This window comes from Ranitomeya imitator, chromosome 3 (assembly GCF_032444005.1).
Source record: "Ranitomeya imitator isolate aRanImi1 chromosome 3, aRanImi1.pri, whole genome shotgun sequence".
Lineage (NCBI taxonomy): Eukaryota > Metazoa > Chordata > Amphibia > Anura > Dendrobatidae > Ranitomeya > Ranitomeya imitator.
The window spans coordinates 320,585,166-320,604,114 of NC_091284.1; the positions used below are offsets into that span (position 1 = coordinate 320,585,166).

At 45.3% G+C, this 18,949-nt stretch overlaps 1 protein-coding gene across 4 annotated transcripts in view; it reads left to right on the forward strand.

The window, feature by feature from the left end:
- Window positions 1-18,949, forward strand: part of XKR8 (XK related 8) — a 194,992-nt gene that overhangs the window by 18,263 nt on the left and 157,780 nt on the right. For all 4 annotated transcript variants that reach the window (XR_011319244.1, XM_069756644.1, XM_069756643.1 and 1 more), the window contains exon 2: window positions 15,566-15,759. Coding sequence is in view for 3 of the 4 variants with exons in the window: in XM_069756644.1 (XP_069612745.1) it covers window positions 15,566-15,759 (194 nt within the window). In the remaining variant the exon portion in view is untranslated. The remainder of the gene's footprint in view (window positions 1-15,565; window positions 15,760-18,949) is intronic.

Below are 18,949 nucleotides of genomic sequence, written 5' to 3' on the forward strand. Positions count from 1 at the left end.
CTGATCGCTGCTGCGTGTCAAACACAATGAGATCGCTATCCATGACGCTGCAACGTCACGGATCGTTGTCGTTCTCGTTGGTAAGTTGCTGAGTGTGACGGTAGCTTTAGCTGCATTTGTCGGTTGTGGGTCGAGTTAACCTTATCAAAATGATTCTGATGCCTAAAATATTGTATATTCTTCATTAGAGTTGAGTGACTTACTTTTTTAGGATCAAGTCGGGTTTCGCGAAACCCGACTTTGTCAAAAGTCGGGTCGGGTGAAATCGGCCGATTATTTTGAAAAGTCGGTGGCCGACCGAAACACGAAACCTAATGCAAGTCAATGGGGAATCAAAGTCAGCAGTGAGTGGAGGACAGGAAAACACCTACAGTGCCCATTTTAATGCCAAAAACATCAATTCTTATTACTTAAGCTTGTCAATCTTAATTAACTTTACAATAATAGTTAGGCATTGAAAACTGGGGGTCATTTGGCTAAAGTTGTGGGGGGGGGGGGGTAGGGCTGGCTCAAGATTTTCGTGGGCCCAGGAAACGCGGAATACGTCACGGCGGTGGAGCAGGGAGAGGTAAGTATTTCAACTTTGCAAGTGCTGTGATCCTGAGCAAGCGGGGGGGCCCACTAGTTGGCTCTGGCACAGGGCCCCTCATAGAACGGCGGTGTGTTTGACGGTGGGTGGCGCCTCCCACTGCCAGAGACACTTTTGCGTACTATGAGGGGCCCTGTGCCAGTGCCCATGAGTATGCCCCCCCACCTGATGAAGGAACCTGCACTTTCATCTGCACCTTCCTCTTTGTCCCCGTGTAAGGTGGTATAGTATGTGGGAAGGGGAATTTGACTTTCAGCAGGGTCAGATTCTGGCTGTGTAGAGTGCAAGGGGAATGTAGTGGTCTGGGTCAATGTTCCAGCAGACTCATCTAGCAGTGGCTGGGCAATGGGCAGGATGAGGAGGAAACACAGATATAGGCCCAACTAAAAAAGTAGGCTAAATGTAGTTCAAAATTGGTAACAGGACTAAACAGGTGGCATTGCTTTGTTCAGTGGAGGACAACTGTAATGAGTGGCGCAGACACAGTTAGTAGGCCCAAAATAAAAATGTAGGCTAAATGCAGTTCAAAATTGGTAACAGGACTAAACAGGCGGCCTAGCTTTGTTCAGTGGAGGACAACTGTAATGAGTAGTGCAGACACAGTAGGCCCAACTAAAAAAGTAGGCTAAATGCAGTTCAAAATTGGTAACAGGACTAAACAGGCGGCATAGCTTTGTTCAGTGGAGGACAACTGTAATGAGTGGCAGACACAGTTGGTAGGCCCAAATAATAAAGTGGGCTAAATGTCTGCCAAAAAATAGTTCACAAATAAACAGGTGGCATAGCTAGGTACTGAGGTGGGCTCCTCTGCTGAGTTGCAGACAGTGGTAGTAGGTGCAAAGTATTAACTGGTCTAAATGGAGACCAGGGCCCCTGTATATTTTAACTATCATCTGTCATTTCAACAATTTTGTATTGGCAGTGCCATTGAAGGATTTAACAGCACAGACTATACAGTGGTGGAGCAGGGAGAGGTAAGTATTGCAAGTGGTAGAGCACTGTTCGAGCTGGGGGGGAACACTCTCTCGTGGGCGGCGGTACTGGCACAGGGCCCCTTATATTACGACGGTGTGTCTGACGTTGGTTGTGCACCACCACCGTCAGAGACACTTGATTGTACTATGAGGGACCCTGTGCCAGTGCCGTCGCCCAAGAGTGGGCGCACCCACCTGTCCAGGCAAACCGCACTCGCACGGGTGCTTGCGCCAGGTGGTGACTACGGCCCTGTGGGGGGAGTCAGCCCGTTTAGGGAGGTATAAAAATGGCCTATGGTGTACATTCAGCAGCTGCAAATGGAGGAATTAGAGAAGTCAGTAAGAGGAGGCCAAAAGCAAGACATTTTTCAGGCAAGCTACGTGTCGGCAGGGGAGGGTGGGGCAAAATAATTTGAAATCCACGATTGGTTCATTTTAATGAAGGTTAGATCATCAACATTCTGGGTAGCCAGACATGTCCCTTTTCCAGTCAGTATTGAACCAGCAGCACTGAAGACTCTTTCTGATAGCACACTAGAAGCAGGGCAAGCGAGCTCCTGTAATGCATATTCTGCCAATTCAGGCCAGGTGTCTATTTTAGATGCCAAGTAATCAAAGGGGAATGACTTGTGAGGGAGAACATCGATAAGGGAGGAAAAGTAGTTCGTAACCATACTGGACAAATGCTGTCTCCTGTCACTTTGAATCGATGCAGCAGTACCTGTCGTGTCAGCGGTCATTGCGAAATTACTCCACAACCTGGTCATAAAACACCTCTGTCCAATGCCACTTCGGATTTGTGCACCTCTAACACCTCTGCCATGTTGCCCCCTACGGCTCGTGTGAGAACCATCACCGCCGCTGTGTGCTGGGAATGCGTGAACCAAACGGTCTACAAGAGTTGCTTGTTTGGTAGCCAATATTTGCTCAAGGTTCTCATGTGGCATGAAATTCTGTAATTTTCCTTTATATCGTGGATCCAGGAAACAGGCCAACCAGTAATCCTCATCGGTCATCATTTTGATAATGCGGGGGTACCTTTTTAGGATACGCAAGGCATAATCAGCCATGTGGGCCAATGTTCCAGGTGTCAAATCACTGCTTGTGCTGGGTTGAGGAGCACTTTCTTGCAAATCAACATCACTTGTGTCCTGCAAAAACCCTGTACCTGACCTTGCAACGCCACCAGTTTCTATTGCCCCCTGAGAAGCATCCTCCTCCCATAAATATTCATCCCCATCATCCTCCTCCTCTTCATCCGCCACCTCATCCAGGAGAGTTCCCTGAGCAGACAATGGCTGACTGTCATCAAGGCTTCCCTCCTCCTCGGCTGCAGACGCCAGCTCCTTAATGTGCGTCAAACTTTGCATCAGCAGACGCATTAGTGGGATGCTCATGCTTATGATGGCGTCGTCTGCAATTACCAGCCGTGTGCATTCCTCAAAACACTGTAGGACTTGACAGAGGTCTTGGAGCTTCGACCACTGAACACTAGACAACTCCATGTCTGCCATCCAACTGCCTGCCCGTGTATGTGTATCCTCCCACAAATTAATAACAGCACGCCTCTGTTCGCACAGCCTCTGAACCATGTGCAGTGTGGAGTTCCACCTTGTTGCAACGTCGATTATTAGGCGGTGCTGGGGAAGATTCAGCGATAGCTGATGGTTCTGCATATGGCTGGAGTTTACAGGTGACCGGCGGATGTGCGAGCAAAGTCTTCGCACCTTCAGGAGCAGGGCTGGTAACTCCGGATAATTTTTGAGGAAGCACTGCACCACCAGGTTCAAGGTGTGAGAAAGGCAAGGTATGTGTTTAAGCTCTGAAAGGGCTATGGCAGCCATAACATTCCTTCCTTTATCACTGACTACCTTGCCTGCCTCAAGATGTACACTGCCCAGCCCAGCCATGACTGAGTTTGTTGCTGCAAGTACTCGGCCAGTACTTCCGCGGTGTGTCTGTTGTCGCCCAAACACTTCATTTGTAGCACAGCCTGCTGACGCTTACCACTAGCTGTTCAATAATGGGACACCTTGTGTGCAACACTGGCAGCTGCAGATGGAGTGGTCATGCGACTGCGCTCTGTGGACGAGCTTTCGCTTCTGGAGGAGGGGTGGCGAACGCCTACAGCCAACTGTTTTCTAGACCATGGGCTAGGCAGAACTGTCCCACTATGGCTGTCCCCTGTAGACCCTGCATCCACCACATTAACTCAGTGCGCCGTGATGGACACGTAACGTCCCTGGCCGTGCCTACTGGTCCATGCATCTGTTGTGAGGTGCACCTTTCTACTGACTGATTGCCTCAGTGCATGGACAATGCGGTCTTTGACATGCTGGTGGAGGGCTGGGATGGCTTTTCTCGCAAAGAAGTGCCGACTGGGTAGGTCATAGCGTGGTACTGCGTAGGCCATCAGGTCTTTGAAAGCTTCGCTTTCAACCAACCGGTAGGGCATCATCTCAAACGAGATTAGTCTAGCAATGTGGGCGTTCAAACCCTGTGTACGCGGATGAGAGGATGAGTACTTTCTTTTTCTAACGAGAGTCTCTTGTAGGGTGAGCTGGACTGGAGAGCTGCATATGGTGGAACTAACGGTGGTAGTGGTGGACATGGCGGATTGAGAGAGGGTTGGTGATGGTATTCTTGATGTTGGCCTACATACAGTGTTTCCTACCAAAAACCTTGTGATTCCCTGACTGCTTTGGCCTTGCGACGATACCTCCACATTTGCTGCTGGTGGTGTCCTAACCGGTGGGCTTACAGTGAGGGAAGCAATGTAGCATTGCTGACTACCTTCATTCTGAGCAGGTGCACCAACGGTATGGGACGTTTGGTAGTTCATCCAGGCTTGCAAGTGTATGCTGGTTAAATGTCTAAGCATGCACGTTGTATTTAAATTTTAAAGATTCGTCCCTCTGCTAAAGGTCTTTGGGCATTTCTTACAGATAACTTTTGACTGATCATTCGGATCTTTGTTAAAAAATTGCCACACTACACTCTTCCTACTATGGAATACCTTTTTTAGGCATTGCACGCTGTGCTACTTTCACCGGATGGCCACGCTGTCCTAATACTGGTTTTGTTTTTGACAAACATTTTTGGCCTGATATGGGCCTGCCAGATGACAGCTGTTGCGATGTAGATGGCTGCTGCGGATCATCCTCCTCCGCTTCTGAGCTACTGGCAGCGGCACCCTCTTCCCCCAATGGCTGCCAATCTGGGTCAACAACTGGGTCATCTATCACCTCTTCAATGTCATGTGCACCTTCCTCTGTGTCACCATGTAAGGTGCTATAGCGTTCTGCACGGGGCACCATAGTCTCATCAGGGTCAGATTCTGGCTCTGTACACTGCGAGGGCAATGTAGTGATCTGAGTCAATGGAACAGCATAAAAATCTAGCTGTGGCTGTGCATCAGTGCACTCCATGTCCGATTCATCTTGTAATGGGGAGTTAACAATTTCCCTTTCTAACCCAGGCATGGTATGTGTAAAGAGCTCCATGGAGTAACCTGTAGTGTCGCCTGACGCATCCTTCACTTTTGGTTTGGGTGAAGGACACAAGGAAACGTCTTGTTCCTGACCGGGAGCATCCACTGACGACTCGCTGCTTTTATATTTGGAACTTTCTGAAGAGGAGGCGAAAGAGCTAGAGGCTGAGTCAGCAAGGAAAGCCAAAACTTTTTCCTGCTGCTCCGGCTTTAAAAGCTGTTTGCCTACTCCCAGATAAGGGAGCCTTCGAGGCCTTGTGTAGCCAGAAGATGACGCTGGCTCAACACCTCCAGCCTTAGGTGCTATTGTGCTTTTGCCACTACCACCAGATGCACCACCACCACCACCATCAGTACCAGCTGGCAACCACCGCCCCACGGCATCTTCCACGAGACTTCCTCATTTTTTGTAAAATCTAACCAACATAACCGTTATATGGTACTGTAAAACAAGGTAGGTGTATATAAACTTTTTTTTGGAAGACTGAACCAAAACGCAGGCCCTGTGCATAAAACAACGCAATGTAAGTGGCAGAAAGTGGCTGGCTGATATACGACGAGTCAAGGTGGGTGGCAGGGTCGGCGGGTGAGAGGGTGAGGGCGCTGAGGCATACTTACCTGCTTCCAGCGATCCTGGCGCTCCCCGCCTGTCCCACGGTCTTCGGTGCTGCAGCTCCTCCACTGTTCAGCTGTCATGTGGGACCGCTCATTAGAGAAATGAATAAGCGGCTCCACCTCCCATAGGGGTGGAGCCGCCTATTCATTCTCTAATCAGCGGTGCCGGTGACCGCTGATAGAGGAAGAAGCTGCGGCACCGAAGACAGCTGTACGGGGGAAGGAGCCGGACGCCGGGAGCAGGTAAGTATCGCATATTTACCTGTCCCCGTTCCAGTCGCCGGACGCCGCTCCATCTTCCCGCCGCAGCTCCATCTTCCCGGCGTCTCTGCGCTCTGACTGTGCAGGTCAGAGGGCGCGATGACGCATATAGTGTGCACGGCGCCCTCTGCCTGATCAGTCAGAGCGGAGAGACGCCGGGACCGGACGCTGGGAGCTGCAGCAGCAGCAATGGCAGAGATTTATGTGGAACATCTATGGGGAAATATGAACGGTGCAGAGCACTATATGGCACAGCTATGGGGAAATATGAACGGTGCAGAGCACTATATGGGGCACAGCTATGGGGAAATATGAACGGTGCAGAGCACTATATGGCACAGCTATGGGGAAATATGAACGGTGCAGAGCACTATATGGGGCACAGCTATGGGGAAATATGAACGGTGCGGAGCACTATATGGCAGAACTATGGGGCAATATGAACGGTGCAGAGCACTATATGGCACAGCTATGGGGAAATATGAACGGTGCAGAGCACTATATGGCAGAACTATGGGGCAATATGAACGGTGCAGAGCACTATATGGCAGAGCTATGGGGCAATATGAACGGTGCAGAGCACTATATGGCACAGGTATGGGGAAATATGAACGGTGCAGAGCGCTATATGGCAGAGCTATGGGGAAATATGAACGGTGCAGAGCACTATATGGCACAGCTATGGGGCAATAATGAACGGTGCAGAGCACTATATGGCACAGCTATGGGGCAAGAATGATCTATTTTTATTTTTGAAATTCACTGGTAAATGCTGCATTTCCACCCTAGGCTTATACTCGAGTCAATAAGTTTTCCCATTTTTTTGTGGCAAAATTAGGGGGGTCGGCTTATACTCGGGACGGCTTATACTCGAGTATATATGGTAATAGGACAGAAGTATATCCACTTTGTGAGAATTTGAAACTCCCTTTTTTGGGGGGAGACTGAACCAAAACTCAGGCCCAGTGTAGAAAACAACGCAATCTAAGTGGCAGAAAGTGGCTGGAAGATATATGAAAAAATACAAGGACTGTAGTAAAATTTCAATCTCCCTACAATGATCTCAGGAAAAGTATGGCAGCAATAAAAAGGACTGCTGCACACAAAAGTGTGGACAAATAAACAAGATAACTGTGCAGAAAGGAGCAACAGGATTTTTGCTTTTAAAAAAGCAGTTTGTTTGCACAGCAGCGTGCAAACAGCAATGCAGCTATTAGGGAGCCTTATAAGGCAGCCTAATAAGCTACAGAGCTGATGCACAAAAATATAGCCTCCACTGTCCCTGCAAAACAATGGTGGTGTTGGACAGTGGAAATCGCTACAGCACAATCAGTTTGGGGGTTAATCTTCCCTCCCTAACCATATCCCTTCTTCTGATAAAGCTGCAGCAACCTCTCCCTATGCTAAGATCGGCAGAAGTAAGATGGCGGTCGGCATGCACGCCCCTTTATAGCCCCTGTGACGCCGCAGATAGCAAGCCAATCACTTAAATTTAAATATAAAACCTGGTGCACAGCCTAAAGACAAGAGGTGCTCAGGTAGGTTCCAACACCATACCATACGTAACAAAACCTGGCACTCAACTTTTATGTCTGAGGAGATATTTATTAATCAGCAACAAAACGTTTCGGTCCTTTACAAACTGGACCTTCATCAGTTACGTGCTATTAAGCGTGTGGTTATAGGCAATGTGCTTAGAAGTGGCTGTCAGGAAGCAGACCATGTAGATGCAAGGGCAATATCCAAATGCCGTAAGCTGAGATGACGCGGTGTCCACCGCTAGTCCTGGCGCTGTGCTAGGAGGCGTCCTCCTAGCACAGCGCCAGGACTAGCGGTGGACACCGCGTCATCTCGGCTTACGGCATTTGGATATTGCCCTTGCATCTACATGGTCTGCTTCCTGACAGCCACTTCTAAGCACATTGCCTATAACCACACGCTTAAAGGGAACCTGTCACCCCGAAAATCCCGGGTGAGGTAAGCCCACCGGCATCAGGGGCTTATCTGCAGCATTCTGTAATGCTGTAGATAAGCCCCCGATGTAACCTGAAAAGGGAGAAAAAGACGTTAGATTATACTCACCCAGGGCCGGTCCCACTGCTGGTCAGGTCGGATGGGCGTCTCCGGTCCGCTCCGGCGCCTCCTATCTTCTTTCCATGACGTCCTCTTCTGATCTTCAGCCACGGCTCCGGCGCAGGCGTACTTTGCTCTGCCCTCTTGAGGGCAGAGGATAGTACTGCAGTGCGCAGGCGCCGGAAAGGTCAGAGGCCCGGCGCCTGCGCACTGCAGTACTTTGTCTGCCCTCAACAGGGCAGAGCAAAGTACGCCTGCGCCGGAGCCGTGGCTGAAGATCAGAAGAGGACGTCATGGAAAGAAGATAGGAGGCGCCGGAGCGGACCGGAGACGCCCATCCGACCTGACCAGCAGCGGGACCGCCGCTGGGTGAGTATAATCTAACGTCTTTTTCTCCCTTTTCAGGTTACATCGGGGGCTTATCTACAGCATTACAGAATGCTGCAGATAAGCCCCTGATGCCGGTGGGATTACCTCACCCGGGATTTTCGGGGTGACAGGTTCCCTTTAATAGCACGTAACTGATGAAGGTCCAGTTTGTAAAGGACCGAAACGTTTTGTTGCTGATTAATAAATATCTCCTCAGACATAAAAGTTGAGTGTCAGGTTTTGTTACGTATAGCAAACCAATCACTGTCATGCCCTTATGCCCTTCTCTAAGATGGTGGGGACCGAGACCTATGGCATTACACTGCCCACACTTTGCGTCCTCCTTCATTGGCTGAAAAATAGCGCTGAAAGCGTCATATGAAATGCGACTTTGTCGCGAAGATCGCCGACCTCATGGCCGTTTCCACACTAGGGTCGGGTTTCATGAAACCCGACTTTGCCGAAAGTCGGCGATTTTTGAATTTGTCCGATCCGTTTTGCTCAACCCTATTCTTCATAATTCGCCTATCTGGATACCGTGTGGGAAATTCAAACTAATTAACTCATTATTTAGAAGTTTGGTGTGGGGGAGACAGCATCCACGAACTAGGTTGGAGACGCTTCAGTGGCCTAAAGATGCGGGGGGTCTGGCCTTGGCTAATCCTGAGCTATATTTCCTTGCGGCCCAATGTCAACATTTAAAGGGCTGGGATCAGGTGACGTCCGCCAACGGGGTACAACTCTTAATAGAAAAGATCACCAAAACAAGTCCGGCGGTACAGTGAGGATGGCTCCCTTGGGATGCTTGGGAAAATATATCCAACATTGCTTTTAATATATAAAATATGGGGAAGAGTCAAACATTCGTGGGGTCACTTGTCTTACCAAGTTCTCTCCACTATGGTTTAATAATAATTTACCAGAATTTCTGGCAATGGGATGTATATCAGGATGGCAGGCTAAAGGGATTCGATATGTTTATCAGATTTTAGACCGACGGGAGTTGAAGTCCTTTTCCCAGCTGCAGTCTGAGTATGGCCTCGAGACATCCGGGGGTTATCAATATGCACAAGTTCGACATGCCTTTTTGGCTCAGAATAGGGGGGATTGCCTCAAAATCCAAAGTGACTTAGTATTGGAATATATCTGCGATGCGGGAACATCGAGGGGTGTTATCTCTTCCCTATATAAGGACTTACTCCATACTTATTGGGATATCCGTTTGTGGCGAGGACTAAATGGGAAAGAAAGTTGGGTCGCTTGGAGGATGAAACATGGGAATCTGTTTTGGAATGGGTACCGAAGCTATCAAAGAATGAGCCGTATAGACTTTCTCAGCGCTACGTTATACACAGTATATAGGTCTCCGGATGTTCTATATAGAGCTGGATTGAGACCCGATTCGGAATGCCCTAGGTGTAGGAATGATGATGCTGGAATGTTCCACATGCTCTGGTCGTGTCCGAGGTTGACTGTTTTTTGGATAGTGGTTCTTAGCAGGATAGAAGGGGCGTATAGATGTGTCATTCCAAGGGAACCAGTGGTGTGCGTTCTGGGATATGTGGATGAGATAATTGTAGATAACACATTGAAAATAGCAATCGCTAGACTGCTATACATGGCTCAGAAGGTCATAGCAAGAAACTGGATGAAAGAGGAGCCTCCCTCGAGGGGAGAATATATCAAGTATGTGGGGAAGGTCATAGCCTTAGAAAAGGGAGTATATATTAGAAAAGAAGGAAAATGGTTCTGTATGACAAATTGTGGACGCCTTGGTTGGAATTGGAGGAGATTAAGGGAAAATAGGCCTGAGGTGGTTTCACCTATAAAATAATGGTATATAAATTCATAGTGAAGGACACTATATTATACTAAAGTATATAATTCTACAAGACATGTTAAAAGAAGGACGTGAGCTGTCTAAGTGGGAAAGGGGGGAGGGATGGGTAAAGGGGGGGTTAATGTTGGGGGGAATTAAACACATGTGTTATTGTTAAATGTTTATTGCATTTTATACATCACTAAAAATCTATTTGATTAAAAAAAATTCTGGCGTTTTGAATTATTTTTGCTACGCCGTTTAGCGATCAGGTTAATCCTTTTTTTTTATTGTTAGATCAAGCGATTCTGAACTCGGCGATACTAAATATGTGTAGCTTTGATTTTTTTTATTTTATTTTGAATGGGGCGAAAGGGGGGTGATTTAAACTTTTATATTATTTTTATTTTTTTCATATTTTTTAAATCATATTCTTTTGCCATGCTTCAATAGCCTCCATGGGAGGCTAGAAGCTGGCATAGCTCAATCGGCTCTGCTACATAGGAGCGATGATCAGATCGCCCCTATGTAGCTGAAATACAGCATTGCTACAGCATTGCTATGAGCGCCGACCACAGGGTGGCGCTCACAGCAATCCGGCATCAACAACCATAGAGGTCTTCAAGAGACCTGGTTGTCATGCCGATGCATCACTGATCCTCGATCACGTGACGGGGGTCACCGGTGCGAGCATTTCCGTCCGGATGCGCTTGTTAAATGCCGCTGTCAGTGTTTGATAGCGACATTTAACTAGTTAATAGCGGCGGGTGAATCACTATTCCACCCGCCGCTATTGCGGGCACATGTCAGCTGTTCAAAACAGCTGAGGTGTCCTGTCTTTGAGGTGGGCTCACCGCCGAAGCCCGCATCAAAGGGGGAGATGTGACATGCACTGTACTAGTATTGCGCATGTCACAAGGGGGTTAAGCCTCTTTCACTGCGGTTTCTGTTTACAACTACAGTATATTTCAGCCTACTTATGAAAATAATTATCACCACCCGTTTGGTATTATTGGCTACCCATACAGTCGACTATATTCCTACAAAATTCCTGACTTTGTGCTAAGGTACCTAGGTGAATTGATGATATTTAGAAGGAAATAGGTAGTCACACCAAATCTTAAATATAATTTGATTCTGTTCATTCACTTTGCATTTTACTTACTAAAAGTAAAAAGTAAATCAGAACAGAAAGTAATTAAAAAAGCATGTGCCCGAAAATGGTACCAATAAAACGTCAACTCATCCCACAGAAAGAAGCTGTCACATGACTGTCATCCACAATATGGAAAAATTATACCTGTCTTAATATGGAATTCAAAAGCTAGTTTTTGCATGAAAAAGGCGTCTTTTAGTGTGTGACAGCTGCAAAATATAAAAAACCAATAAAGATCTGGCATCGCTGTAATCGTACAGTCCTGAAGAATAATGTAGTGTAGTCATTTATACCGCATAAGGAATGGCATAAAAAATAAATAAAACCAATTCGTCTCCTGCTGTTGATTATTTCATCCTGCCACTCAAAGATCGCAGTAAGGCCGGCGTCACACTCGGCGTAAGACAATACGGTCCGTATATTACGTCCGTAATACGCTGAAAAGTCCCCAAAATAGTGGTCCGTAGCTCCTCCGTAGGCAGGGTGTGTCAGCGTATTTTGCGCATGGCATCCTCCGTATGTAATCCGTATGGCATCCGTACTGCGTGGTTTTCTCCCTTGTATAGGGAGAATAAAATATTACAACAACCTTTGTTTTTATTTCATTAAAATACTTTTAAATAATGTTTTTTTTTTTTTTAACCCTTTACTACTATTGGATTAATAATGGATAGGTGTCATAATTGACGCCTCTCCATTATTAATTTGGCTTAATGTCACCTTACAATAGCAAGGTGGCATTAACCCTTCATTACCCCATATCCCACCGCTACACGGGAATGGGAAGAGAGTGGCCAAGTGCCAGAATAGGCGCATCTTCCAGATGTGCCTTTTCTGGGGTGGCTGGGGGCAGATGTTTTTAGCCGGGGGGGGGCCAATAACCGTGGACCCTCTCCAGGCTATTAATATCTGCCCTCAGTCACTGGCATTACTACTCTGGCGGAGAAAATTGCGCGGGAGCCCACGCCAATTTTTTTCCGCCATTTAACCCTTTAATTTAATAGAATGGCCAAATTTTGCATATACACACTACTAACATTAGTAGTGTGGAATATGCAAAAAAAAAGGTGATATGAGATGGTTTACTGTATGTAAACCAGGTCTCATATCATGTCGGGTTTAGGCAGGAGATAGCAAAAGCCGGCAATCGTATTACCGGCTTTAAAGCTATCTCGCGCTGTATGAAATATTAATATATATACATATGTGTCTCACTGACATATATATATATATATACCTATTCTATGTGTAGACATTTATTCTACCTATTCTACTGTAAGCTGTCAGTGTGATTTTACTGTACACCGCACTGAATTGCCGGCTTTTCTCTCTAACACCGCTGCGTATTTCTCGCAAGTCACACTGCTGGTCCATGTGTAATCCGTATTTTTCTGGCTTCCATAGACTTTCATTGGCGTTTTTTTTGCGCAATACGGTGACAAACGCAGCATGCTGCGATTTTCTACGGCCGTGGAAAGCCGTATAATACTGATCAGTAAAATACGGCAGATAGGAGCAGGGGCAAAGAGAATAATTGGGATGTTTGTTAGGCGTGTTTTACGGACGTATTTTATGCACTCTTACGTCCGTAAAACTCGTTAGTGCCTAAGGCTGTGCTCACATTTATCCTGTGCTCTGTGCTGAATGCTTTCTCCAGGGTTTCTGTATAAATCTCTGAAGTACTGTGATTCAAGTGGAACCCCCGACGGAAGATTCCCTGTAATGAGGCAGATTGAGGAACAGTAGACTCCATAGGACCTGTGATCCGGTGGTGTCCATCTTTTTAGGCGAGCATAATAGCACAGTTGACCACAGTTTTGTGCACTTCTGAAAAGGACACTGCTGAACAGAGGCCAGATGGAGTCCAGAGTAACTCTGCTGCCTCATTATAGTGAATGAATCCCTTGGAGATTTAGATGGAAACCCCAAAGTAAGTTCTCAGCGTAGAGTGTCGGATAAATGTGATCCTAAATGTTATGTAAAATGTTCCCAATAAATGCTTCAACTCAAACCACAATGAAAGCAAGTCCCCACACAGGTCCGTCATCTGTCTATGGAAATATAGGGGGCATCCACGTTGTTGGTTGTACAGAGCCACTGGAGAACTGAAATGGCTCCTTGTCCCCCAAAAGAAATTCAGCAAATTCTGCACTCCCAAATCCAAATGCCCCACTCTCTTCTGAACCACACTGTGTCTAAACCACATTTAGCACCCACATGTTTGGCATTTCTGTAGCGATGACAGCTCGCCTAATTTACGAGTGCATGTCTCCAGAAGCCCGAGCTGGGTACAATGTACTGGTCACTACAACCCACTGATCACTACAATAGCAGTTTGCAATTTTCACTCTGCAACATCCACTGCTGCTTGTTTCTGGAAAACACCCATGGATTCCAAATCATCACTACACCTCTAGATAAATTCCAAAGGGAATATAATTTCCAAAATGGGGTCACTTGAGGAGGAATTCTGCTTTTCTGTCACTTAGGGGCTCTGTTTATGGGCTTCGCAAACTATTCTAGGAAAATCTGCACTTTGAGTCAAATAGTGCTCTGTCTCTCCCGAGTGTCGCTGTGTGACTAAGCAGCACGCTACAGCCATATATAGGATATTTCTACATTTAGCAGAAATAGTGGGACAAATTTTGGTGCCATTTTTATCCAGTGGGAAAATGTAAAATATGGGGCTAGCACACAATCTTGGTGGTAAAAATGTAAATAATTTTTTCTTCACTGCCCAAATGGAATAAAATTCTGTGACACACCTCCACATATTGGGTATCGGCGTACTCCGGAGAAATTGCACAACATACTATATGGTGGAATTTCTGTTACCCTTATGAAAATGTAAAATTTGGAGCTAAAAAAACATTTTCACGGCTCAACATTATAAACTTCTGTGAAGCACCTGTGGTTTCAAGGTGCTCAAGACCTATATAGATAAGTTCCCTGAGGGGTCTAGTTTCCAAAATCGTGTCACTTGTGGGGGCTTTCAACTGTTTAGTAACATCAGGGGCTCTCCACTAATTATGCCAGCTAATTTTACATTCAAAAAGTCAAATGGCGCTCCTTCCCTTCCGAGCCCTGCCGTGCAACCCAAACATTGTTTCCCCCCACATATGTGGTATCTGCATGCTCAAAAGAAATTGCAAAACAAATTGTTTGGTCCATTTTCTCCTATTACCCTTGTGAAAGTAAAAAGAAATTGGGTCTCAAGGAAAAGTTTCTTTTTTCCTTCCACATTCCTTTAATTCCTGTGAAACACCTGAAGGGTTAATAAACTTCTTGAATGTGGTTTTGAGTACCTTGAGGGGTGCAGTTTTTAGAACAGTGTCACTTTTGGGTATTTTCTGTCATATAGGCCCCTCAAAGTCACTTTAAATGAGAGGTGGTCCCTAACAAATGATTTTGTAAATTTTGTTGTAAAAATAAGAGATCGCAGGTCACTAGTTAATTCTTATAACTTCCTAACAAAAATAAATTGTTTAAAAAAAGTGACGTAGTAAAGTAGATATGTGGGAAATGTCATTTGTTAATTATTTTGTGTGACATGATTTTGATTTAAGGGCACAAAAATTAAAAGTTTGAAAATTGCCAAATTTTCGATTTTTTTTCACAAATAAACGGAAGTCATATTAAAGAAATTTTACCACTGTCATGAAGTACAATATGTCACGAGAAAACAGTCTCAGACTCAGTGGGATCCAATGAAGTGTTCCAGAGTCAAGAACTCATTAAAGTGACAGTGGTCAGAATTGAAAAAATTGGCCTGGTCAGGAAGGTGAAAACACGTTTCGGGGTGAAGGGGTTAAATTCTCTCTCCTAATAGATGAGGCTAATGTACTTACTTTGAAAGTCATTGTCAGAATGGCTGTATTATTGTTCCTGAATGTTTAAATACAATCCTTGCCTACCTAGTCAGATTGACACCTCTTCAGTGTCCCTCCTTTAGCTGAGATCTCACACTGCTCCACACAAACTGCTGCTGTCACTGAGGCTGGGTGTGTGCTGATGAAATGCACCCTGACTCATGAGCTATTTTATTCTATGGCTGAACTAAAATGCTCATTTTAATATAAAGGCATATATAGCCATTCTGATATGAATTTTCAAAGTATGTTCACCACTTCATTAGGTCTAAGAGATTTATGTATTTTGAAATGCATCAAGGTGCAGGATGGAAATTTTGTTTTATTAACAGTGTTCTATGTTCTTACAGGTGTATACATTCACTAGAAGTGGGCATCGCTGCATACAGAAACCCAAAGGAGAAAAAGTTTAAGGATTATGCATACTTTCTCACCCATGACATCAGTATGATGCGGCTCGTGGAGACTTTCCTAGAAAACACGCCTCAGCTCATTCTTGTGCTCTATATAATTATACAAAGAGAAGTAATACAGATTTTTCAATGTGAGTAAACACAGAAAAGAAGGTGCCAGCATGTGGTATTCAGATGTGTATTTAGAGGTGCAGACCTATATGTAAAATAGCCTTATAGCCCAAAAATCAAAAGTAGAAAATGCAGACAAAAAGCACTCTACAGTTGTGTTTTAATCTGTGTATTAGCAAACCAGACAAACCATTGTCTATGCTCACCGCAGACAATAGTGTAACAAGATACAATAGTGGTCTAATCTGTGGAATGAAGGCAACCGTTATAACTTTCACCTTTAACTTTATTTTTCCATTTTTGGCTTTAAAGCGAAACTCATTAGGATTTTACTAAGTAAACTACAGACATTGTCAGGTTGGCACAGTTTACTGATTCCTTGGTTGATGAAATCCATCTATACAATAATATCAACAGTATTCTATGCAGTATGTAAAACGGGGCAGGTCACTGAAGGATCAGTGACCTGTCATAAGCCATACAGATGAACATGTAAGCAGAGCACCACAAAGGCATCCCCCACAGGCCTGGCTCAAAGCATGAGAATCTCATTAACTGAAAACTTAAAATAAAGATTCAACAACATCCGCATATACCGTATATACAGTGGGGAAAATAAGTATTTAATCCCTTGCTGATTTTGTAAGTTTGTCCACTGACAATGACATGAACAGTCTATAATTTTAAGGGTAGGTTAATTTTAACATTCAGAGATAGAATATCAAGAATAAAATCCAGAAAATCATATTGTATGATATTTATAAATGTATTTGCATTTTGCAGTGAGAAATAAGTATTTGATCCCCCTAGCAAACAAGGCTTAATACTTGGTGGCAAAACACTTGTTGGCAAGCACAGCAGTCAGATGTTTTTTGTAGTTGATGATGAGGTTTGCGCACGTGTCAGGAGAAATTTTGGTCCACTCCTCGTTGCAGATCGTCTCTAAATCATTAAGATTTTAAGGCTGTCACTTGGCAACTCGGAGCTTCATCTCCCTCCATAAGTTTTCTATGGGATTAAGGTCTGGAGACTGGCTAGGCCACTCCATGACCTTAAAGGGACTCTGTCACCTGAATTTGGAGGGAACAATTTTCAGCCATGGAGGCGGGGTTTTCGGATGTTTGATTCACCCTTTCTTTACCCGCTGGCTGCAATATTGAAGTTCATTCTCTGTCCTCCATAGTACACGCCTGCGCAAGGTAAGATTGCCTTGTGCAGGCATGTACTACGGAGGACAGAGAATGAACTTCAATCCAATATTGCAGCCAGCATGCAGCCAGCGGGTAAGGAAAGGGTGAATCAAACACCCGAAAACCCCGCCTTCATGGCTGAAAATTGTTCCCTCCAAATTCAGGTAACAGAGTCCCTTTAATGTGCTTCTTTTTGAGCCACTTGTTGCCTTGGCTGTATGTTTTGGGTCATTGTCTTGCTGGAAGACCCAGCCACGACCCATTTTTAATGTCCTGGCGGAGGGAGAAAGGTTGTCACTCAGAATTTTACGGTACATGGCTTCATCCATTTTCCCATTGATGCGGTGAAGTAGCCCTGTGCCCTTAGCAGAGAAACACCCAACAAAACATAATGTTTCCACCTCCATGCTTGACAGTGGGGATGGTGCTCTTTGGGTCATAGGCAGCATTTCTCTTCCTCCAAACACAGCAAGTTGAGTTAATGCCAAAGACCTAAATTTTTGTCTCATATGACCACAGCATCTTCTCCCAATCACTCACAGAATCATCCATGTGTTCATTGGCAAACTTCAGATGGGCCTGCACATGTTCTTGAGCAGGGGGACCTTGCGGGCACTGCAGGATTTTAAACCTTTACAGGCTACTTTCACACTAGCGTTAACTGCAATCCGTCACAATGCGTCGTTTTGCAGAAAAAACGCATCCTGCAAAAGTGTTTGCAGGAAGCGTTTTTCTCCATTGACTAACATTACGCGACGCATTGCGACGGATTGCCACACGTCGCAACCGTCGCGCGACGTTTGCGCCGTGTTGTGGCGGACCGTCGGCCGCAAAAAAAGTTCCATGTAACGTTTTTTGCAGCCGACGGACTGTCTTTTCCTCCCCCACCTCCCCGCACCTCACAATGGGGCAGCGGATGCGCTGAAAAGCAGCATCCGCTGCACCCGTTGTGCGGCGGAGACAACGCTAGCATCGGTAACCTCGGCCCGACGCACTGCGACGGGCCGAGCCCGACGCTAGTGTGAAAGAAGCCTATCTTATGGTTTTGTAGCCCATTCCAGCTTTGTGCAGGTCTATGATCTCGTCCCTGACATCCTTAACCCCTTAAGCCCCGAGGGTGGTTTGCACGTTAATGACCGGGCCAATTTTTACAATTCTGACCACTGTCCCTTTATGAGGTTGTAACTCTGGAACGCTTCAACGGATCTTGGCGATTCTGACATTGTTTTCTCGTGACATATTGTACTTCATTTTAGTAGTAACATTTATTCGATATAACTTGCGTTTATTTGTGAAAAAAACGGAAATTTGGCGAAAATTTAGAAAATTTCGCAATTTTCCAACTTTAAATTTTTATGCCCTTAAATCACAGAGATATGTCACGCAAAATACTTAATAAGTAACATTTCCCACATGTCTACTTTACATCAGCACAATTTTGGAACCAAAATTTTTTTTTGTTAGGGAGTTATAAGGGTTAAGAGTTGACCAGCAATTTCTCATTTTTACAACACCATTTTTTTTTAGGGACCACATCTCATTTGATGTCATTTTGAGGGGTCTATATGATAGAAAATACCCAAGTGTGACACCATTCTAAAAACTGCACCCCTCAAGGTGCTCAAAACCACATTCAAGAAGTTTATTAACCCTTCAGGGGTTTCACAGGAATTTTTGGAATGTTTAAATAAAAATGAATATTTAACTTTTTTTCACACAAAATTTATTTCAGCTCCAATTTGTTTTATTTTACCAAGGGTAACAGGATAAAATGGATGCCAAACATTGTTGTACAATCTGTACTGAGTACGCTGATACCCCATATGTGGGGGTAAACCACTGTTTGGGCGCATGGCAGAGCTCGGAAGGAAAGGAGCGCCATTTGACTTTTAAATGCAAAATTGACAGGAATTGAGATGGGACGCCATGTTGCGTTTGGAGAGCCCCTCATGTGCCTAAACATTGAAACCCCCCACAAGTGACACCATTTTGGAAAGTAGACCCCTTAAGGAACTTATCT